The sequence below is a fragment of the Canis lupus genome, chromosome 15 (genome assembly GCF_011100685.1).
Source record: "Canis lupus familiaris isolate Mischka breed German Shepherd chromosome 15, alternate assembly UU_Cfam_GSD_1.0, whole genome shotgun sequence".
In the NCBI taxonomy this organism is placed as follows: Eukaryota; Metazoa; Chordata; class Mammalia; order Carnivora; family Canidae; genus Canis; species Canis lupus.
Window position 1 is genome coordinate 42787177 of NC_049236.1, and position 24714 is coordinate 42811890.

At 39.9% G+C, this 24714-nt stretch overlaps 2 protein-coding genes and 1 pseudogene across 6 annotated transcripts in view; 2 read left to right on the forward strand and 1 right to left on the reverse strand.

Moving 5' to 3' along the window:
• Positions 1–224: 224 nt before the first annotated feature.
• Positions 225–23571, forward strand: TDG (thymine DNA glycosylase). Of its 2 annotated transcripts, none has more exons than XM_038558872.1 (10): positions 225–462; positions 11676–11818; positions 14074–14315; positions 15847–15916; positions 17800–17935; positions 18127–18209; positions 18289–18383; positions 20519–20690; positions 21141–21266; positions 21702–23571. In XM_038558872.1, exons 1-10 carry the CDS (start codon positions 440–442, stop codon positions 21830–21832), a joined length of 1221 nt encoding a protein of 406 aa, XP_038414800.1. In that variant the 5' UTR covers positions 225–439; the 3' UTR covers positions 21833–23571. The 2 variants fall into 2 exon arrangements, with proteins under 2 accessions (XP_038414800.1, XP_038414801.1); XM_038558873.1 differs by lacking the exon at positions 225–462 and adding an exon at positions 590–911.
• Positions 6532–8652, forward strand: LOC102154806 (annotated as a pseudogene).
• Positions 20290–24714, reverse strand: part of GLT8D2 (glycosyltransferase 8 domain containing 2) — a 37043-nt gene continuing 32618 nt past the window's right edge. For 3 of the 4 annotated variants that reach the window (XM_038558875.1, XM_038558874.1, XM_038558876.1), the window contains exon 10: positions 23734–24338. In XM_038558875.1, the coding sequence (XP_038414803.1) occupies positions 24166–24338 (173 nt within the window). In that variant the 3' untranslated portion in view covers positions 23734–24165. Of the gene's footprint in view, positions 21544–23733; positions 24339–24714 lie in introns of those variants that run through there. The other variant, XM_038558877.1, reaches the window with a different exon arrangement.

The window sequence follows — 24714 nt, forward strand, 5'->3', positions numbered from 1 at the left end:
GGGCCCCACCCACACAGCGCCCCCAGCACGTCACCCTCCCAGCTCCGGCCCCCGCCGGGGCCCACGAAACCTTACGTCAGCAGAGCGCGCCTCGTCCCACCCTTTTCCGTCCGCCACCCTTCCCGAAAGGCCAAGCGGAGCGCAGGGGGAACCAGCGAGAGGGGAGCGGACGTGATTGGGCTGGCTGTGTCACGTGACGGCCACGAGGCGTGGGATTCGGCTTTGAGCAGGCGGAGGCGCCGCGCAGAGGGGGGGTGCGGCGGGGAGCGGCTAGGAGGTCGGGGGAGGAGCTTGAGCGCCGGCCACCGTCCCGGCTCGACCAGACATCGTGTCTGGTCTCTGGTTATTGCCGTCCGGCCGCTGGCCCGCCGCGGTACCACGGAGGCCAGTCGCTCGCCCGCCCGCCAGGAGCAGCCGCCAGCTGGAGCGACGGCGGGGGATGGAAGCGGAGAACGCGGGCAGGTAAGGCCGAGCGGAGCGCCGCCCCTCCCCCGCGCCCCTCGCGGCGGCCGGCCGGCCGGCGGGCGCGCGCACGCACGCGGGGGTCTTTAAATGCCGCGGCCGGAAAACAAAGGCCGGGGCCGCGCCTGCGCACCGCGGGCCTCCCCGGCCGCCGGTGGCGGGTTCCTCCGGCAGCGGCCTGTCCGGCGCCTCAGCTCTTCCTTGTTCCGGCCCTCCCGGCATCCCGCCGGCTTTTAGATGGGTTAGCGAGCAGCCAGCAGTCTCCACTTGATGTTTCTTCGCGGTTCCCGTTCTGGCAGCGTTTCCCTTTAGCCTCCCTTATGCGAAGAGCTGTAAAGATGGAGAATCACACGTATCACCCCTGGAGGTTTTACTTTAGAGTTAGTAGATTTATCGTGGCTTCTCCCCCCACCCCCAGGTTTACTAAAAGCACCGCGAGGAGCCCCAAGGTAGGTAACACTGCCGTACTAGAGCTCTTGAATTCTGGACTGTGACTAATACCCCAAGAAGTCATCAGTCCTTTCCTGTGATCTTGGAGGCGAACTTAAGAATCTACTTTCAGTGTGACCTTTGGGGAGTGTTAGATACATAGAGAGAACGTTTGGCAAGAGCAGAGATTTCACAATTTGAACTCCTGGCAGAGAACTAAACGAAAAAATAATTAGATGGGGTAACAGGGTCTTTAAAAAGAAAAAAGTATTCTGCATTGGAGTAAGATTGTTTTAGACCTAATGAATTTTCCTGACTCTCCGTGGCTAATGGGTCCTGGACTTAAGCAAGACATTTCGCTTCTCTGGGTCTGTTCATATTTGTAAAATAGGGCATCTCTGATACCGGGTCCTGCATGCCGTGAATCTGGGTTGTATGGAAGGGATTAGATTACCAAAATAGTCTTTAGCGTTTAGGAGAGGTATATGTAGAGAAAGTGTGGGCTTGATATCCTGCCTTTGCAGGTCGAATCCTGAAATAAAGTATTGCACTTCCTTCCCAGAAGAACTTTACATTTAAAAGAATTTACTGGAATTTGTGGAACTTGCTCCTACCTCTGTAATCTTACTTCACATCAGCACTGAAACCTGTGTTGAGTCTAACAGCAAATGAATTACACGTTAGAAGACCTTGCTCACTGTCTCACAGCAAAGTGATAGGTGTCTTATACAGTGTTTATCCACAAATTGACATTTCTGTTTTAACTTCATCCCGTGTTATAGACCATTTTTAATTTTGACTGGCAAAGTTTCAATCCCAGGAAATAAAGAGAATTTTGTGTTAGTCGTGTAAGGGCTTTATCCTTTGGGATTCTGAAATGACCGAGGCCCCAGAAAATCCCGAGAAATTGTTTTTTTGTCAATCTCCTCTTTATGCTACTCAAGGAGTAGAATGGAATGGGTATGATGAATTTACTTTTTATTTTGGAAGAGTCATTTTTAAAAAGTCAAGGAAAAAATTCTATTAATATGGGGACTCCTTTAAAAAAAAAAAAAGAAGAAGAAGAAGAAGATAATTCAAGTATCATGAGTATTTAAAGGCTAAACCAGAGAGGAAAAAAGGAAGAAGAGGATACTGTTTCAACTGAGCTCCAGCACAAAAAGGACATTTACCAAAAACGGAAAGTAGGGTGTCAAATTAAAAATGACTGGAAAAGTGTAATACAGACCACTGAAAATACAGAATGGGAATAGTAACCCTCAAGTGAAATCAGCCTTTCTAGAAATGTTAGAGACTGGCGTACCTGGGTGGCTTAGTGGTTGAGCGTCTGCCTTCAGCTCAGGGCGTGATCCCGGGGTCCTGAGATCCAGTCCTGCATTGGGCTCCCCGCAGGGAGCCCGCTTCTCCCTCAGCCTGTGTCCCTGCCTCTCTGTGTCTCCCATGAATAAATAAATAAAGTCTTAAAAAAAAAACAACTGTTAAACCAAGAACTTTTTTAGTTAGATATTGACAACTGGGGCAAGAAAGGCCTGGGTTTTCTGCATAGTTCACTGGCATGCTATTAGGAAATAAACACTGAAAAGTAAAAATTTTGTTTAGGATCAAAGTCAATAAATTAGAGGACAGACTCCACCTTTGGAAGAAATGGGACCCCACGTGTTTATTTTCAGGCTTCGGGCTCCTCTCCCATTTTCTACAAGTTCTTATGGACTGGCAGTAATCTACCTCTCATTTGAAATATGATTTCTCTTAGAACAGCTGAAAGTTCTCTTAAATGCCCTCATCGATCTTGTCTATTATTATTATTATTATTTTTAGAGATTTTAATTCTTAATTCTGGTTCTGGTCTTAATTTTTTATCTCTTGTGTAAAGAAAAATGATTGTAGACTGGAAGTGGCAGAATGAATGTTTTTAAGAAACCAGATCGGGCAGCCCGGGTGGCTCATCAGTTTAGCACCACCTTCATCCCAGGGCGCAATCCTGAAGATCGGGATCGAGTCCCATGTCAGGCTCCCTGCATGGAGCCTGCTTCTCCCTCTGCCAGTGTCCCTGCCCCCCTCCCCCTTTCATAAATAAATAAAATCTCTAAAAATAATAATAATAATAATAGACAAGATCGATGAGGGCATTTAAGAGAACTTTCAGCTGTTCTAAGAGAAATCATATTTCAAATGAGAGGTAGATTACTGCCAGTCCATAAGAACTTGTAGAAAATGGGAGAGGAGCCCGAAGCCTGAAAATAAACACGTGGGGTCCCATTTCTTCCAAAGGTGGAGTATGTCCTCTAATATATTGACTTTGATCCTAAACAAAATTTTTACTTTTCAGTGGTTTTGAGCATATTTAAAAGGAACCAGTGACCATTAGGCTACAGTATAATTTCAGAAAAAAGGACATACCAAGTTAAGTTAATTCCATTTTGGATAATGATAATTGGACTAGCATCAGGAGGATGATCGGGGGTACCTAAAGTATGTAATCATTTCCTGCTGTCTTTATTATTCCAGCAAAATTACTGTATACCAGGGAGTTTTAAGTGTTTTGCATGTGTTAACTAATTTAATTCTCATAACCAGTGAATTAGGTACAACTATTGGCATTGTGCCGATGTGGAAACTGAAACAAAGAGGCTAAGGAACTTGAGTCAGTAAATGACAGAGCTGGAATGTGTACCCAGGCAATGTCGCTCAGAGTCTGCTTCCCTAACAACTGTGCGTGTGCTGTACACCACTTCTCTGTGGGCAGGATGGCTGTCGGGTTAGGTAAACTCCAAACTGGTTTACCGCTGAAAGAATCAAGGGTCAGCTGTGTGTCGTGTACTTCTACCCCATCTTGTTCTTTTCAACAGTTTAACAATGTGAGGGTGCTGATAAAATTTGTCAGTGACCCAACTCTAGGAGAGGTTTGTGGAATCAATAGTTTGAGTCAGAATTCAGATCTATCCTAACTGGCTGGGATGGTGAATCACCTTTTTTTTTTTTCCTTTTTTTAAAGATTTTTATTTATTTATTCATGAGAGACACAGACACAGAGAGAGAGAGGCAGACACACAGGCAGAGGAAGAAGCAGGCTCCATGCAGGGAGCCCGATGCAGGACTCTATCCCGGGTCTCCAGGATCAGGCCCTGGGCTGAAGGTGGCGCTACTGGGGCTGCCCACGAATCATCTTTTACCAAAAGAGCCACAATCCTGTGCCTAGGTACAGAAAAATCAATGATGAAAGTCAATGTCATTGATGAAAGTCAATGACAAATGACAAAATAGTGAGGATATTTGAAATCCTACTATATGAAGAATAGTTGAATTAGTTGAGGATTCTGGCTTACTCTAAATCTTTGCGTTTCTGATAGGTTGTATACCACAAATACTCAGTGATGCATGGTGAAGCACACACTTCCACTTTGCAATATTAAGTGTAGTCTTTAGGGGATCCCTGGATGGCTCAGCAGTTTAGCTCCTGCCTTTGGCCTGGGGCGTGGTCCTGGAGTCCCAGGATCCAGTCCCATGTCAGGCTCCCTGCATGGAGCCTGCTTCTCCCTCTGCCTATTTCTCTGCCTCTCTCTGTGTGTCACTCATGAATGAATAAATAAAAATCCTTAAAAAAAAAAAAAGTATAGTCTTTAAATAGTTATAGTAGTATTCCATCTTAGTTGAGCATTTGTATTATTTAGCATTGATTGTTATTTTGTAACTGTTCAGTGTTGTATTATTATTATTTAAATGAAAATAATAAAATACCGCTATATGAGTATCATTCCAAAATTCATATGTTGAAAACTAATAGTCCCACTATGATAGTATTTGGAGGTGGGGCCTTTGGGAGGTGATTAGGTCATGAGGGTGGAGCCTTCATGAATGGGATTAGTGCCCTTATAAAAGAGGTCCCAAGAGATCCCTCACGTCTTCCATTTTCTAAGGATTTAGTGAGAAGGAACCCATATGAACTAGGAAGCAGACCCTCAACAGGTGCTAAATCTGCTGCCTTGAACTTGGACTTTCCAGCTTCCAAAAGTGTATTAAGTAAAAATGGTGGGGGTTTTTTATTTTTAGTGAGCGAGAAAGCAGGGGGGAGGGGCAGAGGGAGAGAGAATTCCAAGCAGGCTCCACACCCTGTGCAGAGCCCAACGCACGGCTGGTCTCAGGAGCCTGACATCCCGACCTGAGCTGAAACCAAGATTGGGTCGCTTAACTGAGTGGCCTAAGTGCCCCTGAAAATTGTTTCTGATGAGCCACCTAGTTTATGGCATTTGTTACAGCAGGCCAAGGGGACTAAGGCAAACGTATTTAGAAAAGAGCAACCTAAATCTTTAAAATGGTGGAAAATAACTGAGGATTAAAGAAGTTGGAGTTTTTAATTTTAGAGAAAACCTGAGAGAGTTTTTGAAATTCAGCAAAACCTGAATTAACTGGACTCCTCAGTCCACTGTGTTGTGTTTTTGAGAAAGACCGTCAGGAAATATGTAGTTCATCAGGAAAATGGACAGTATGTTGATTCCAGGTGGCCATAAAAAACAGTGCTTTGAGCACTGATGTTCAGGAGAAGGGCGGTGTGAATGGCAGCCTGGGAGGGGATTGGGGGGGTGGTTAGCTGGAAGCACAGGAGAGGTGGCACAGAGAAGTGCAGGGACAAACGTGATAGAGAAGATAAGTGAGCAAAGGGAAATAAGACCATCCCTCTTGCTTCTTAGAGATTTAGTTATCAGGGAGTTACAGAGAATAAAAACTCTAAAGAGTCTGTTTGGAATCTGGACAGATTTAGTCCTGTTTTCTCTGCATTGTCCATATATAAGAAATCATTTTCATGGTTCTGAAAGGTCCTGAGAGGATGAGTGACTTGGCCAGGTGCTCTTCTGTTGCTGTCCCTCACACAGAGAAAATGAAGGCTGTAAGTTTTGCACAATTCTGAGTTACAAAGTGGCAATCCTGTCCACAGCAAATGTATTAAATATTTTCACATTAAGGTTGAACAGGTTTATGCTGCTTACAGGTAGAACTATTACTGGATCATAGAAAATTAAATTATCCAGAACTCCAGTTTCCTAGATTTGAAGTTCTTGAAGGTTTTTGTATGGATATATTGCTTGCTTCTGCCAAGTAATAAGAGTATGTGACACACTTTTTGCTTTTGTTCTTTTTAGGAAGCTGTTGAGATGCTAAGACTAAACACACAAAGATAGTGTATTACTTTAGAACTTATCTATCACATTTTTCATAGCTTTGTTTTTCTATTCCTAATTTCTTTATTTTCTATTTCTAGTTTAACTGGTTGTCAAGTACCAGGGATCATTTTTAGAAAGATTAAAAAGGACATTGTTGATATCAGTAAGTTTCTTGGTTTCTTTCAAAATAAATAAATTTATGTCTCTAAAATCAACTTCATATTTTTTTCTTCCTTTTCATTTTTTCTTCAGCCAATTGATTTCTAAAATTTTAGTTTTCAGATTCTGAGCTTCAGAATTTAATGACTCCTAAATATGTGAAAGGAACCACATTTTAGAAATTTATTTTTTAAAGTTCAGATTCCTTTTGTAATGTGGTATTTTCCTAGATTAAGTATCTTTTTTTTTTTTTTAAGATTTTATTTATTTATTCATGATAGACATAGAGAGAGAGAGAGGCAGAGACACTGGCAGAGGGAGAAGTAGGCTCCATGCCAGGAGCTCGATGCGGGACTTGATCCCGGGACTCCGGTATCGTGCTCTGGGCCAAAGGCAGGTGCTAAACCGCTGAGCCACCCAGGGATCCCTGCTAAATTAAGTATCATAAGTTTGGACTTTGTGAAGTGCTTGAAATGGGACTCCTCTGTGAAACTCTTGAGAGAGGTAACGAGGCAAATGGAAAAGGGTGAAGGTTGCCCTCCAGAGTGTGGCATACTAAGAACAGACATCGTGCATTCTTCTGGCACTCACTTATTATAACCATATATCTTTACTTTTACATATTCCAGTTGAAAGGGGCTGCTAATAGCTCAGGAAACTGCACCTGGCCACAATCAAAAGTTACAGTTCATTTTACTAGAATTTCCAAAGGGTAACTATGTAAGATGTCTCCATGTAACCTAGCAGTATCCACACCTTCATTGGAGTATTTGTGTCATCAACACTAAACAACAGGACAATCGGAGCTTCTTCCAGACATGCCTCTCTCCCGGTTTCATGGAGTTTCCTCACAGCCCAGGCACCACCCCTCACTCAGGCCTCAAACGAAGGAACCGAGGCTGCTTCCTGCCCCCAAGCCGGAGGAGACATCAACCTCTCAGCACTTGCCGAAGGGAGAAAAAGAACAGCAAGAAGCAATTGAACATATTGATGAAGTACAAAATGAAATAGACTTAATGAACAAGCCAGTGAGGAGATTTTGAAAGTATAACAGAAATAAACTCCGCCAACCATTTTTTCAGAAGAGATCGGAATTGATCGCCAAAATCCCCAATTTTGGGGTAACATTGGTTAACCATCCACAAGTGTCTGTACTGCTTGGGGAGGAAGATGAAGAGGCACTGCATTATTAACAAGAGTTGAAGTGACAGAATTTGAAGATATTAAATCAGGTTACAGAATAGATTTTTATTTTGATGAAAACCCTTACTTCGAAAGAAAGTTCTCTCCAAAGAATTTCATCTGAATGAGAGTTGTGATCCATCTTCAAAGTCTACTGAAATCAAATGGAAATCTGGAAAGGATTTGAGGAAACATTCAAGTCAAACACAGAATAAAAGCAGCAGGAAGAGACAGCATGAGGAATCAGAGAGCTTCTTCATCTGGTTTACTGACCATTCTGATGCAGGTACAGATGAGTTAGGAAAAGTCATCAAAGATGATATTTGGCCAAATCTATTACAGTACTACTTGGTTCCCGATATGGATGAAGAAGGAGAAGATGAAGATGATGATGGGGGGGGGGGAGGAAGGAGAGGAGGATGAAGAAGATGACTAATGGAACACCGATGGATTCCAACCTTCCTTTTTTAATTTTCTCCAGTCCCTGAGAGCAAGTTGCATCTCTTTTTTCCCCTCCTCTTGTGCTCATCTGCTCTGTTTTTTGAAGTCTCTTTTCTCTCCCTTTATATCATGGTTCTCAACTTATTTTGGGGGGAAATACCTTGAGCAGAGTACAGTGGGAAAAGAATCTCTACCCCTTGCTGTTCCAAATTCATTTTTATTTCTTCCTGTCTCAACAAAAACTTTATGGAATCAATACCACTGTGATCTGTGGGAAAAAAGAAAAACCTTCTGCTCCCTTAGCTCTGCTGGAAGCTGGAGGGTGCTAGGCCCCTGTGTAGTAGTACATAGAATTCTAGCTTTTTCCTCCTTTCTCTGTATATTGGGCTCAGACATTACACTGTGTCTATGTGAATATGGACAGTAAGCACTTACCAGTATGTACCTGTCTACTTTTTCTCTTGTTTAAAAAAGAAAAAAAAAAAACTTTAAAAAATGGGGTTATAGAAGGTCAGCAAAGGGTGGGTTTGAGATGTTTGGGTGGATTAAGTGGGCATTTTGACAACATGGCTTCTCCTTTGGCAGAGGGAGAAGCAGGCTCCATGCAGGGAGCCTCACGCAGGACTCGATCCCGGGTCCCCAGGATCACGCCCCGGGCCGAAGGCAGGCGCTAAACCACTGAGCCACCAGGGCTGCCCTCCTTTGGCATGTTTAATTGTGATGTTTAACAGACATCCTTGCAGTTTAAGATGACACTTTTTTTTTTAAAGGTTTTATTTTTATTATTCATGAGAGACACAGACAGATTGAGAGGCAGAGACATAGGCAGAGGGAGAAGCAGGCTCCATGCAGGAAGCCTGACGTGGGATTCGATCCCTGGTCTCCAGGATCACACCCCGGGCTGCATGAGGCGCTAAACCGCTGCGCCACCGGGGCTGCCCGATGACACTTTTATTTATTTATTTTTTTAAACTTTTAAGATTTTATTTATTAATTAGAGACAGAGAGAGAGAGAGACAGGCAGAGGGAGAAGCAGGCTCCATGCAGGGCACCTGACCTGGGACTCGATCCTGGGTCTCCAGGATCATGCCCTGGGCTGAAGGCGGCGCTAAACCGCTAAGCCACTGGGGCTACCCCCAATGACACTTTTAAAATAAAACTCTCCTAATGATGACTTGAGCCTTGCCACTCAATGGGAGAATCAGCAGAACCTTTAGGATCTTACTTGAAATTGACATTCTCTATTGTAATTTTGTTCCTGTATTTTTAAATTTTCATTTTGTTTCACTGGAAAGGAAATATGCTCAGTTTTAAACCTTAAAAGTGTACAAGTTGCTTTGTTATAATAAAACTAAATGTGTACACATTCACAAAAAACACTGAACAACGGATGTTTTTACAATTCATCAAAAAGAGTTATGAATACTATTAAAGAAAAGTAGGGGGTGGGGAAGAGGACATGTTACTTTCTGCCTAGCACAATTTAAGCACTTCTCTTCATTTTTCACATTTGAGCTTCTAGAACTTTTTTTTTAATTTTTATTTATTTATGATAGTCACAGAGAGAGAGAGAGAGAGGCAGAGACACAGGCAGAGGGAGAAGCAGGCTCCATGCACCGGGAGCCCGATGTGGGATTCGATCCCGGGTCTCCAGGATCGCGCCCTGGGCCAAAGGCAGGCGCCAGACCACTGCGCCACCCAGGGATCCCCAAGCTTCTAGAACTTACTACATACTTTTCTGGTGTGCAGCCTCAGGTTACAATACTGTTTTGTGTTCTTTCTACTTTAAAGTCTGCATTAAACAATATGTGTGCTTTTAAAAATATCAATAAATGTAATTATGCTACATAGTATTTTCTCATGTTAATGTATCAAGTTTATTGCATTACTGTGTTATTTTTTTTTACATAACTGAACATGATATATTTAAGGAAATGAAACACTTTAAAAAAAAGATTTAATTTGAGAGCAAGAGAGAGAGCACAAGCAAGGAGAGGCAGAGGAACAAGCAGACTCCTTGCTGAGCAGGGAGCCTGATGTGAGGCTGGATCCTAGGATCCTAAGGTCATGACTTGAGCCAAAGGTAGATGCTCAACCGACAAGAGCCACCCGACACCCCAGAAATAAAACTCTTAAGATATAGTATAATATCTTTCTAATTCTTAACCTTTTCTTTAGCAGGTTATCTTAAAGATAGTTTAAAGCTAAAATTCCTCTCCATTGGTTTGTCCACTGGGGTTTGGCCCCTGTATGTCTCATGAGCACCCAGCATCCTAGCCTAGCCACCCACAGTCTATTACCCTGTATCTGCCTCGGACATTTAAGTTTATTAAGGCTGTTTTATTAAGATGCAAATTATACACTATGAGTTTTTACTCATTTACTGTGTACTAGTTTGCCTTTTTAATCTCTACTTTCTGAGCTTCTACTTTGCTTTCTTTGTGACTAAGAAGTGTGTAGTTAACCCACAGAAAACATGACTTTTCTCTCCAAATGGCAAATGATACCCATTTTATTTCCTAGTGTTTTCTTTCCATTGTGTATTTAATGGCATCATTTGGCATCAGTTGTAGTTTGAGTTTCACAAAATATATGGTTTATTCCTCTGGCTTTGTGCTGAGGGAAACAGTTTGAAATAGTGATTTATAGTCACCGTAAGATCTTTTTGGCAGTTTTCTGTGAAGGCCTGTGTTCCTTATATTGAACTGACCAGTGGGAACCGTCTAAAAAATATTCAGAAAAGAGGTTTAAAGTGTTTTTTTCCATAAATTCACAGATACGTACAGAATATCAAATTCTAGTCTTAATCTAATGGTAGAAGCCCAGCAACAATTTAAAAAAGATCCAGGGCAGCCCTGGTGGCGCAGCGGTTTAGCACCGCCTGCAGCCCGGGGTGTGATCCTGGAGACCGGGGATCGAGTCCCACATCAGGCTCCTTGCGTAGGCAGGCTCCCTCTGCCTGTGTCTCTGCCTCTCTTTCTCTGTGTGTGTGTTTCTCATGAATAAATAAATAAATCTTTAAAAAATAAAATAAAATAGATCCAATGAATAAATCATTAAGTAGGCAGATCAACCGAAAGAGAACCTTAAGTTAACTTGGAGGGAAGGTAGGAATAGGGAGATTTGGTCAAAGGTATAAAGATTACCAAGGTCTGGGGATCTAATGTACATTGTGGTGGTTACAGTTAATATTGTACTATATTCTTGAAAGTTTCTAAGAGATTTTCAATGTTCTCATTGCAAAAAAATAGTAATTATTTTTTTTAAGAAATAGTAATTATTTGACAATGCAGATACTAGCTAAGACTCTTAATAATCGTTTTTTTTGCAATACATGTATCAAATCAACATGTTACATACCTTTACCTTGCACAGAGTTGTGCAGTGAATCAGCAAAGCTAGGTGAGGGTTAGATTGGCAGAATCTTTGTGACAAAGGGATTAAATCTGAAGATAGAGATGCAAATTGTTTTTATGGACACTTTAAACCTGTATGAGCTGCTGTGCCTTTTAAGTTTCTCTGCACTAATGATCTCATTTCAGAGAAAGCAGAGACTGACTTGACAGGACTGGTAAGTTTTATTGATGACACATTTTGTCATTAAACAGTGGAAGAGTTAATTAGTGTTTGGTTAGTAAGCACAAGGTAAAATTAGGGTGAATGTGCACATATGGAAAAGGTATTCCTTCTCCCTTTTGACCATTTTATCAACTCTAAATATTACAATCTGTTACTAAGTGTTTAGATCCTGAAGTCTTTTATTACAGTTAATTGTTTAAATTCCTGGTTGGGAATGGCTTTTATTGTCATATTTTATATTTTTATACTTAATTTTTCTTTCAGCTATTCCCTTCAGCAAGCTCAAGCTTTTTATACATTCCCATTTCAACAAATGATGACAGAAGCTTCTGATATGGCAGTGATGAATGAACAGCAAATGCCCACAGAAGTTCCAGACCCAGCTCCTGCTCAGGAACCCGTACAAGGTAGCTTTTATCAGGATAGTTTAGAAAATTAGCTATTGGACTAGCCAGCTTACAGAAAAAAAGGGTTAGTGATGAATTTTAGTTTTATTTCATTCATTTATTATTTTTTTAAGATTTTATTTATTTGACAGGGAGTGTATACAAGCAGATGGAGGGGTAGTCAGAAGGAGAGGGAGAAGCAAGCTCCCTCCTGAGCAGGGAGCCTGACACGGGTTCTGGGATCATGACCTGAGCCGAAGGCAGGTGCTTTATCAACTGAGCCACCCAGATGCCCCTGGTTTTATTTTAGTATTAAAATTTCTAACTTCTTTTTAAGTATGTACCAGGCACTGTGATAGGTTTTGGGAAATAAAAGAACATGGATCTTGTCCTCAAGTATCTCGTGATCGAGAAGTAGAGAATAATAAGTAGAGATCCCTCGGTGGCTCAGCGGTTTAGTGCCTGCCTTCGGCCCGGGGCGTGGTCCTGGAGTCCCGGGGTCGAGACCCATGTCATGTCAGGCTTCTGCGTGGAGACTGCTTCTCCCTCTGCCTGTGTTTCTGCCCCTCCCTCTCTCTCTCTGTCTCTCTGTCTCTCATGAATAAATAAACAAAATCTTAAAAAAAAAAAACAAGAAAAGAAAACACAAGGGAATTACTTATTCTTTTATATTATATTTCAACACACAAAGGTGTGGAGGGGGATAGAATGCCTTGAGAGCTCATAGGGTTGACACCTAGTTTGGACCAAGGCTCAAAAGCAGCTTCCCAGAACTCAGGAACCAAGGGTGGGGAGATTTTATCACCATGAATAGTGGAGTGGGGAAATTCCAGTCTTAAGGAGCAGCATGTGCAGAAGCATAGATAAAAAAAGCATGACCGTTAAAAAAAGTAGTGATTCTGTGTCACTGGCCTCTGGTGCATAGCCAGAACATAGGCTTGTAACCTGATGAATGTAGAGTCTGTTCTGAAGGCAGTAGGGAGCTTTTGAGAGAATGTAAGCAGAGGGTGACTTGCATAGACTGACATTCTAAAACTCAGCCTAGAAATAGTGTAGAGGATAGATTGAATGGCAAGAGCTGAGGCAGAATATGGAGACAAAACATGGACTCAAGACTGAAGAATATGGGGATGAAATGAGGAGGTCCTGAGGGGATGGAGAAAAGGTAATGGCTTTCTCCAAAGTAGCATTATCGTAGGAGAAATGTGCTCAGAATTTCATTGTATGATTTCAGAAAACGCATCTGCCTCCGTTGCGTTGGAGATGGCCCTGCTCTTGACTCTCCTATTGGTGTAGAGGTAGATCCCTTAGTATTGGAGTAAACAGAGTGAGGTAGAAGAGAGGACGGACAGGAGGCTGGGTTAGGGAACCGCCAAAGAGTAGTAGAATGGGAGAGGGGCCCAAGAAATTGAGAGATGTCAAAGAATTAAGGGTGAGAAAACCCAAGCCTTCTTGTGGGTAACTATAGGTCAGTGATTCTTGACCGAGCAACTCCCAACCACCCCCCACACACATCGCGCAAGGAACATTGCAAGGAACATTGGGCATTGTCGGAAATGACTTTGTCATGGTTGGCAGGGTGCTCCTGGCATCTATTAGGTAGAGGCCAAGGTTGCTGTTAATTTCTGTAAGGTACAGGACAACCCCCCATAACTAAAAATTATTCAACCTAAAATGTTAGTAGTGCTGAGATTGAGAAACTCTGCTTAGGTCCTGAAGTAGATCCCTACTCTTCCCTTTTGAAAAATTCTTTCATCTGAGAGATTTCATCATTAGCACCTCTAAATTCACATCTTTAGCTGTGTGTGGAACAGAATATACATTCAGTGTCTAAAACAAGCCCACAAGCCATTTGAGGCTTTCTATTGCTGGAAATGGGAAATTGAGTTAAAATGTTTCTCTTTCTATTTTTCTACTTATTTTTTCATTTGTTTATTGACCTATTTGTGTATTTACATTTAGAATTTCTATAAAATAGTATAGATGCCTTGTATTCCTGGGGAGGCAAAGATGACAGGTAAGAGTGTGTGGAAAATCAGTCTTAGTTATTATGGGCATTTCATCCAAAGAACAGCTAGCAGAGGAAGGAGGGTGGGGGATGGGCCCATGTGAACCCAGTCCCAGGGTGAAGAAGGAGAGAATAGTGCAGAGGACCCTGAGGTTGGGAGATAGAAGAGAAAGATAGTGTTAATAGAGTGACTTTTCTGGGAAAGTTGCCTGATGTTGTATAAGTTATATTTTTCTGCATCTACATCCTGGAAATCATTGTGTTTCAGAGACTCCAAAAGGAAGGAAAAGAAAACCCAGAGCAAAAGAACCCAAAAAGCCAGTAGAACCTAAAAAGCCTGCTGAAGCCAAAAAATCTGGCAAGTCCACAAAATCAAAAGAAAAGCAAGAAAAAATTACAGACACATTCAAAGTGAAAAGGAAGGTAGACCGCTTTAACGGTGTTTCAGAAGCTGAACTTCTAACCAAGACCCTCCCAGACATTTTGACCTTCAATCTGGACATTGTGATTGTAAGGATTTTTGTCCCTATTTGGTTCTATAAATGGCACATAGCATTTTGTTGAAAACAATCATTTCTAAAAAATCCTTTTAGTGGTAAATGGTGTCTCCTTCATGAGAATGTGTTATATGGGTGTGTTTAAGAGGATGGGCTCCACTGTGGGGCTGTCTGGTTTCAGATCCTGCCGTAGGATATAGGGGTATGACCTCAGACAAGCTTTAACCTTCCTAATCACCAGTTTCATTACTGGTGAAGCAAGGGTGGTGATAGTACCTTCCTCGTGGAGTGACAGATAAAATAATCCATGTGGATTGCTTAGATTATATGACACCTGTGAGTTCTCCATAAATAATACTGACTTTGAGCTTTGATTTTTGTCAGTAACTCTCAGAAACATCAACATGCAAACAGCTCTAGGTGATGTGGAGTGAGCTGCATGGTGAGACCTCACTCTTTCCAGCCCAGTTGGAAAGAGTGAGGGGGGCCTGGAGATATATGAGGAGTAAAATGGTTTTTTTTTTTAAATTTGTTTTTTTTTTTTTTTTTTGGATTGAAGCATAGTTGGTACAATTACATTCGTTTAAGGTGTACGACAGTGATTTGAGAAGTCTGTGTGTCACTCCACGCTCCTGACGGGTGTAGCTACCATCTGTCCACATATACTGTTAGAGTACCCTTGGCTGTATTCCCTGTTCTGTGCCTCCTGCTCCTCTTTGCCTGTTTTGCCCATCCCCCTTTGCCTCTGGCAAACACCATTTCCTCTCTGTATTTATGGCTCTTTTTCTGCTTTTTTTTTTTTTTTTTTTTTTTCTCCCAGACTGGTTTTTGTTTTTTCTTGTTTTGGTTGGTTTGAGAGAGAGAGAGAGAACGAGAGAGCAAGTAGTAGGGGCAAAGGAGGAAATAGAGGGAGAGGGAAAGAGTGAATCCCAAGGAGGCTCCACACCTAGCATGAAGCCCCACGAAGGGCTCATTATCCTGAGATCATGAACTCAGCCAAAACCAAGAATTGGATGCTTAACCGACTGAGCCACTCAAGGGCTCCCAGACTGGTTTAAAAACAACAGCAACACTTTAAATATAAAGGGAATGTTTTTCCTCAAAATGGAATACTTTGGGGGTGCCTCATTAGGTGTGGAGTCTACTTAAAAAAAAAAAAGGGAATATTTTGTTCAGATCAAGAATAGGTACTTAATAAAAAACATTGCTTATAATGCTGTCTTAAATTTTTATTTTAAAAAATTTAGTTTTATCCACCACCTCTCCACAGAAGCCCTAAGGCTTAAACCATATTTTTCAAGACTTAACTATATAGGGATCCCTGGGTGGCGCAGCAGTTTAGCGCCTGCCTTTGGCCCAGGTCGCGATCCTGGAGATCTGGGATCGAATCCTACATCAGGCTCCGGGTGCATGGAGCCTGCTTCTCCCTCTGCCTGTGTCTCTGCCTCTCTCTCTCTCTCACTGTGTGCCTATCATAAATAAATAAAAATTAAAAATTAAAAAAAAATAAAAAAAAGACTTAACTATATAAACATTTTTTGTAGATTGGCATAAACCCAGGACTGATGGCAGCTTACAAAGGGCATCATTACCCTGGACCTGGAAATCATTTCTGTAAGTAATTATTTTTTTTATTATTATACTTTTAAACTATGTTTGTTAATATTTGGGGATTTTTTAAGCGAATTGTGTTTTTTAAAAGAGGGTATTTGTAAAGATCTATATATGTTTTCTATGCCGGTGTACACAAAAATAAAAGATTTTTTTTTTTTTTTTTAATAAAAGATTTGAGAGGATATGTCACTGTTCACATTTTAGTGTAAGAGAATGAAGGGCAAGAAAACAGTACTTCCCCTTTTGTCAGTTATTTTATAGGGGTTTTACTATATTTTTTTAAATGAATTTTCTTTTTTACTTGTTATCTATGGTGAGAGTAACAATAGTACATCATTGTGCCAGAGCAGACAGAGAACTGACCTTTCCAGATTTCTGCTGATCTTATTTCCCAAGAAAGATAAAATGCATTGCTCCCTGGCAGTCAGTTATTACAGTAGTTAAGAAATTCTGTGTTGGAGACATTCTCTACAGATTCTTTGTATCTAGCAGAAAATACTTGTAGAGTGAGCTTATTTTTATTTATTTTTAAGATTTTTAATTTATTTGTTCATGAGAGATAGAGGCGCAGAGGGAGAAGCAGGCTCCATGCAGGTAGCCCGACATGGGACTTGATCCCCGGTCTCCAGGATCAGGCCCTGAGCTGAAGGTGGCACTAAACCGCTGAGCCACCCGGGCTGCCCCAGAGCGAGCTTTAAAACCAAGTATAACTACTGTTGTATTATCTTATATGAAGTCTACTTACCTAACACCACCTAATAGAGAAAGGCCTGCAAAAGCCCTCAGGAAATACTAGTCAATTATCTAAGAGTAACATTATAAAACATTTAGATCAGGGGTGCCCGGGTGGCTCAGTCAGGTAAGTGTCCGCCGGCTTTGGTTATGATCCCAGAGTCCTGGGATCAAGTCCCAAGTCAGGTCCTCTGCTCAGGGGGGAGTCTGCTTCTCCTTCTCCTTCTTCTGCCTGCTGTTCCCTCTGATTGTGCTCACTCTATGTCAAATAAATAAAATCTTTAAAAGAAAAAAAAACAGGGCAAAAGATCTAGTAATATGTTTTTGGAACTAAGGATTGATTGATTTATAAAGATTTTATTTATTTATTCATGAGAGACACACAGAGAGGCAGAGACACAGGCAGAGGGAGAAGCAGGCTCCATGCAGGGAGCCTGATGTGGGACTCGATCCCAGGTCTGCAGGATCATGCCTGAAGACTGCGCTAAACTGCTAAGCCACCCAGACTGCCTTCATCTCCATTATTTAAAAAAAAAAAAAAAAAATGTCTGTAGAAGTTGGGTCTTTTTTTTTTTTTTTTTTTAAGATTTTATTTATTCATGAGAGATACAGGGAGAGGCAGAGACCCAGGCAGAGGGAAAAGCAGGCTCCCTGTGGGGAGCCCAATCCCAGGACCCCAGGATCACGACCTGAGCCAAATCCACACTGAGCCACCCAGGCATCCCAGTTTGAACTTTTCATTTCTTCCATCATCAGGACATTTGAATGTTCTGGGTCTCTTGGTGTATGTTTTTATCTGTTTGCGATATTCTGAGGGCAGGGGGTAGTATCACAAATTTTTAGAAGGGAAACAAAGATTTTCAGTTTCCTACGCTGAGTAGCAGTGTACTTCTGATAGCTATTAATCTGCCCTGTGAAAAGGAGATAAAAATGGTAATTAATGTCTTAGAAGATCATTATCATTAAATGAGATAATCCACACAGAGGGCTTAGCACATAGTAATTGCTTGATATATGGTATTTATCTGTAATTTTTTAAGTATCCTAAATTTTTTTCTTGTAATTTCAGGGTAAAATGTAGACTACTGTGTCGATCCATGGGGCAAAAATCTTTGACTTACTGGAAATAAACTGAACTGTCATTTTCACAGGGAAGTGTCTGTTCATGTCAGGCCTGAGTGAGGTCCAGCTGAACCATATGGATGATCACACTTTACCAGGAAAGTATGGTATTGGATTTACCAATATGGTGGAAAGGACAACACCAGGCAGCAAAGATCTTTCCAGGTAATTACATTTATTTTTATAGGTTGGAACCTGATCATGCCGATGCCTCATATACTCTAAGAATGCTAAATGTACCTATTTGAGGCTGAGCTTAACAAATACATGAATAGATCTTTTATTCAAAGCTATCTGAATTTAGCGTATTAATATTGCCATACTTATATTTTGACTACTTTTTAATTCAATTTTAGTAAAGAATTTCGTGAAGGAGGACGTATTCTAGTGCAGAAATTACAGAAATATCAGCCACGAATAGCAGTGTTTAATGGAAAATGTAAGATTTACTTTTAAATTTTATCTTTTTTATTTGCTAACATTATGGGCAATGTAAGTATGTTTGTATTTCATTTTAGGTATTTATGAAATTTTTAGTAAAGAAGTTTTTGGAGTTAAGGTTAAAAACTTAGAATTTGGACTTCAACCCCATAAGATCCCAGACACAGAAACCGTAAGTACTTAAAGTGATTCTTGTAACAATCAGCTAAATACGAATTTTTTTTCTAGCTAGTTTCCCTTTTTTATTTGTCCTATCCATTGTAATTCATGCCATTCTAAAAACACTGTATTTTGTTTAGTAATAGTTACATGTCAACTGAAACTAATTGTTGCAAATTAATTCAGGAACTATTTTAAAAAATAAACTTTTTTTTTGGTTAAAATGTCTTACTGATGTTATTTGGCTAAACTACTGGGAGGAGTTGAAAATAAATTTAATGGCATATTTTTATTAGCAAATTCAGGTAGGTTAGTCCTTTTTCAGTATGAAACAAACATGTAAATATAGACATGCTCCTGATGAGTAAAACTGCTCATTACCCTCTGCTGGTGTATCTTAGCCCAATTTCATTCTAGAGCTGTATGAATAGTATGCAGCTCGGTTGCAGACAGACATCCAGCTAGCCTGACTGGCACCCGGTACTGTTTACTGGTGCCGCCGTGTCCACAAAGGCGTCGTGAATAACAGTGGGTTTCAAACTGTCATTTCTGCAGAGCTTCTGCAGACATTAGGTTTAAATTTGCTTCTTAATGTAGTTTTGTTTACAACTTTTTAAAAAACAACATACATGCACAGACCCATGTGTTCTAGACAACATTTTAAATAATGGAGAAGCCCATGTGCTGACAGGGTTTTGTGGAGAGCTCAGAATAAAGTTTCTGTCATCTCCATACATTTGAACTTCTCCTTTTTAAATTTCTTCTAAGTAAATATATGCTTGATAAAGTAAGTGGTCTTTCTTAAAACCGAGGCCTAGGGATCCCTGGATGGCTCAGCGCTTTAGTGCCTGCCTTCGGCCCAGGGTGTGATCCTGGAGTCCCGGGATCGAGTACCACATCAGGCTCCCTGCATGGAGCCTGCTTCTCCCTCTGCCTGTGTCTTTGCTGCCCCCCTTTCTCTAATGAATAAATAAATAAAATCTTTAAAAAATAATAATAATAATAATAATAAAACCGAGGCCTACACTTGTCTACTTTGGTAAAGTTGGTGCAGCTGAGTTCATTGCCTTCTATAGATACTGCTTTATTGTCCCGTAGGAGCCAGATGAGGCTTGGCTACACGCCTTGAATGTAGGTGACCATAATAGTGCAGTACTAAGTATTGGATAATATCATGACAGGTAGTGTTAGCTCCTATAGTGACCTTGGGAGTGCTGTGTGTTTTAGTTTATTCTTTGTTATGAAATATTTGCAGTTACTGATGATGTTAGTGATTCAGCTTTGAAACAAAATTTTTTTTCAAATTTCTGCATCATTTTAATTGAAGAATGTCTTGGGATGGGAAAATGAGTAATTACAAAACCTGGTAGTATTTATACCTACATATCTTTAGGAGTCAGGAGTTTCTAAATGCTTTATAAACAAACGAAAAAGTTTGTTTTATGGAATGTTATGGAGGACAATATAAAAATTGCAAGAAATTGCAACTAGAAGTTCCATAATCGAGCAGCCTCAGTCTTTGATATGTATGTGATATATAGTATTATATATTTTCTGTTCTATGAAGGACAGTTTGTCACCATTATCCCAAATAATAAATGCAAATGTCTTTCTCCTTAGCTATTTGACAGAATTCTCTCTGATAATGCTTTTGAGTCAAAAAGCAGGAATGTAGAACAGGAAATAGAGAGCATGTGACCATTCGTGTGTATTTAAAAAGGGTGTGGGAGAGTACATATGTGAGATACATTTGGTCGTATATTCATAGAATACATCCGGAGCCAGCAACTGTGATTGCCCTGGGAAGAGAACTGGTAGAGACAGAACTGGGAGGGAAGATTCTCAGTGTATATACCTCTTTGCCTTCTAGCACCTTTAGAATTGTGAACCATGTGTTTACTATTAAAAAGACAAGATGATTGGTAAATGAACATGAGGGGGAAGCCTCTTCATTTTTTATTTATTGACTTTGTAGTAAGTAAATTTTACGAATTTGAGCTCAGACACAATTACTTGTATTGATTTGCATATATTAATGTGTGATGAGCATCATTTTTAACCAAAAAATGTATGAGTTTTTTAATCTCTATGTGAGTGGATTCAGTAGACTTGGAAGATTTATGTAACTGTAAAATTTTATGATTCCAGCTCTGCTATGTTATGCCATCATCCAGTGCAAGATGTGCTCAGTTTCCTCGGGCCCAGGACAAAGTTCATTACTACATTAAGCTGAAAGACTTAAGAGATCAATTGAAAGGCATTGAACGAAATACAGATGTGCAAGAGGTACAATATACATTTGATCTACAGCTAGCCCAAGGTATGTTCCCATTTTCAACCCATTCATTCATTTCATGGATCTATACCTTACAGAAAGCAGGTTGTGAATTTAAAAGCAGGAGAAAAGAAAAGTTACATTTGCAGCATGAGTTCTCAGACATTAGTCACTGTTAAAATCTCGTTTTACCAAGGTCATCTATCTGTTGTGGGTACACTTACAGATGTTGAGGGTATAAGAAACATGGTAAAAAAAAAAAAGAAAGAAAGAAAGAAACATGGTAGCCACTTGACATTAAATGTAATAGGCTTTTGCAATTCTTAGGAGTTAATTTAGTATATGTTATAAAGAGTTTAAAACATGATACTAATGAAAGATACATCTCCGTATATGTGAACTAGAAAAAGATTCGTTCATGATGACCTTTGAATAAAGCTATTTTCAAAACCGTTGTACAAAATCCATTTTAAATCCCTTTTACTCTTCTCACAGAGGATGCAAAGAAGATGGCTGTTAAGGAAGAAAAATATGATCCAGGTTATGAAGCAGCATATGGTGGTGCTTATACAGAAAATCCGTGCAATGGGGACCCTTGCAGCTTCTCTTCCAGTGGGCTAAGTATGTTCCCCTCCATATGTGGATTCCTTTTAAATGCTTGGTTTTGTCAGGACTGGGGGGCAAGTTTTTTTTTTGTTGTTTGTTAGCTTTTGGTTTTTTTTTTTTTTTTTTTTTAAGAGAGAGAATTATTGAAGTGTAGGAATGGCACTGAAAATCTGTAGTGGCCAGTAATGGAAATACAGTGGTTATCTGATGTCCCGCCACACATGTGTGTCCAGCTCATTCTCTCTAAGTTAGCGAGTCATCCCATTCACAGTCCCTCTGTGAAGTCCTGTATCTGCCGAAAGAACAGAGATTTATTTATCATGGTAGTCAAGAAGCTTGCATAACTATTTAATAGCAATTTCCCTTCACTGGACTGCTCACATCTCATTGAATCCTGTGACAATTTTAGATAGAACAAACTAACACTAACATTCTTTTCCCCCCTGGCAGCTGACAGTGGAGAATCAACTTTCGGTGACATTCCAAATGGGCAATGGATGACCCAGTCGTTTACAGACCACATTCATTCTGTTAATAATCATCGTGAAACCCAAGAACAGGAAGAAGGAAACCATGCTTAAGAGTGGTGTCTCTCAGCTCTACTCAAATGCTGCAGTTTTAATGCAGTTGTCAAGAAGTAGTCCTCAGTTTGCTGACAGAGGCGTTTTATTAGTATTTTGCTCTGGTGATACAATGATAGTACAGTTGTGTGGTAGAATCAACTGTATGAACCTAAGTAACTGGGAAAGGAAGAAGTGGGGTTTTTTTGTATTTGAATTAACCATCATTCCAGCTTTTTATAAACTATACTTCATTCATGAAGAAACTGATTTTCTTGTGGGAGTCACTTTTAATCTGTAATTTTAAAAGAAACATTCTGAAAAAAAAACATTCTGAATATTTATACTTGATTATTAACTGTGCATAAACCCAGACACACTGTTACTTCTTTTATGCTTAAGAAGGACATGCTAATAATAATTACCACTGGTAAAGAGGCGGATGTATTCATTTTTGTATATGAAGTTAACCCACAGTGGAGTCTCACTGGGTAATTGTTAGCAGCGTTTGAGTTGTATTCACACTCAGACCTCTTTATCTCCACTGGTTTATGAGAGATGCTCAGCAGAAGTGTAGTTTGGCCTTCGGGCAGCAAGGCTAGCCCGGCCTTCCCTGCCAGGGTACCAAGCCCTGGGTGTAAATCCCCTAGTACAGGCAGAATGGGAAGTTCCAGAGAATGAAGTAGACCTTTAAGTTTGTTACTTCCTCTGTGTTTTACCTGAGAGACATACATTTGATAGGGAAGGAATTGAATTTTTCTTACAATATCTGTCACCATTCTAATTTTATCCTTGGCTTTAAGGGTACAACATGGAAAGTGGTGAGAAATGAACTCTCAGGCTGAGCAGCAATATGCTGGAAGTGTTTGATAATCTTATTTAAACTGGTGCTTTATGTACATGAGATGTATTAAAATAACAATTTTTCTTGCTAGGTATATCTAGTCAGTAATTTTTTAAAAATCTCTGCATCATTGCTGTTACTGTGGACTTACTGAGCTTCACGGCAGGGTTGGTTTGAAGTAACATCCCTTTGTGATTTTTCTGATGCCTCTTCCATGGTGCTACAAATAGTCCAGACTACTCGGCCTGGTGGATAGTGAAGCTAGGTATTCAGAAATGCTACTGCAATTAACTCCTGGTCACTTCTGAATGTCCTGATTTCATACATACCCAGGGAGCATGCTGTTTTTCAATATAAAAATATTTATGAGGCTTTGGGGTTTTTTTTCCTCTAAGAGATTATATGTTCTTCTCTATGTAATAAGAGAAACAAATTCTTGTGAACCTTTCTTTTTTTTTTTTTTTAATTCTTGTGAATCTTAACATGCTTTTTAGCTGTGGCTATGATGGATTTTATATTTCTCTTAGTCTAGGTCAAGCTGTGTAAAAGTTATTTAACTCATGTACTGTACTGCTGTTTACATGGATGTTTTATGCGGGTGCTTTGAAGTGCCTTGCATCAGGGATTAGGAACAATTGAATTATTTTTTCATGGGACTATGTAAAGCATGTAAGTAGGAATTGCTTTGGTGTATAATAATTGTAGCCTTACATTAGATTTTTTTTTCTTTGAGTAGAGAAAATACTCTTTAAATTATGATGGACACTCATTAGAGAATGAGTTTGAAGATTTTCCAAGCTTACAATAATGGTGTTTTTCATTACATATGAAAAATGAGTGGTAAATGTTGATATATCCTATACATGATAATATGGGACTTTTTCATTAAATAATATTGAAAAAGTTTTTAAATTCATTTGGAAGTCTGATCGTTTTTACAATAAAAAATATTAAGAACGGTTATCCCAAGTTGCAAGTTTTTCTGCAGCAGGAGCGACTGGTATTCTTTCCCCCTTTACATGTGAGGTCAGTCTACCCTGTATTACATTTAACCTGTAGAATAACATATATACTGAAAATCATTAGAAAATCTGTAAATATTTTATTTTTTCAGACATTCATGTTTTAAATGAAATAGTATTTTATAAAAGATAAAAAAAAAAAAGACTGGCAGCCTGTTAAAAAATACCTACATGTGAAAAAACACATTTAGGAATTTTTTTAAATTGTGAATACAAGTTGTCATTCAGAGTTAAGCAAATTGCTGAAACCTAAACATTTCCTTCTAACTATATCTCAGGCACATCATCTTATTTCCATAGTTGCCACCTATACGTATGGGGTCCGTGCCTCTGTGATCTGGAGTACCATTGGCACACAGTAGACTTTGTGTTGTACATTGTGAATCATCTGTACTGAAAGTGCTAGTCATAAGAACAATGAAATAAGAGGGCTGCGAATGCACAATTCCACATTTTTATATAGGAAATACTTGAAATGTCAAGTCATATCAGCTATTGTGGTGATGGAGTTTAAATATCCCTGCAGGGTCAGGAACAAACCAGCTTTCCCATAAGTCGTTGTGAACACTAGGGAAGTCCCAAGGTTTATGTCTTCCATTCCAGTGGAGTAATTTTGCTTCCTGCAGAAAATGCTCTGAATATCTGGTATCTGGATTCCAGCCTTCATTTGTGTTTAGAAGAAAATAATAGACTTGTTAGAAAGTAAGATTTTTATATTGAAAATTGAATGCAAATCCATTATTTAAAAAATTAAGCAAATCAAAGAGTATACAAGGAAAGATTTACCACCTACTCTAAATCGCCAAAATAACCACTGTTACAAGAGTTTCTTATGAAATCCTTCCAGTAATACTCTACCTGTATGAGTGTGTGGGGGTTCAGGGATGTGGCACATGCAGAGTTGCTGAATTATTTTTAATGACTGTTTAATGACAATGGATATATAGTTATTTGTATTTCTTTAGTGAGTTCTTTATTGAGGATATCTAGGTTTCTTTCCCTTCACAAACGTCAGTGAACACTGCACAGTCTTCTGT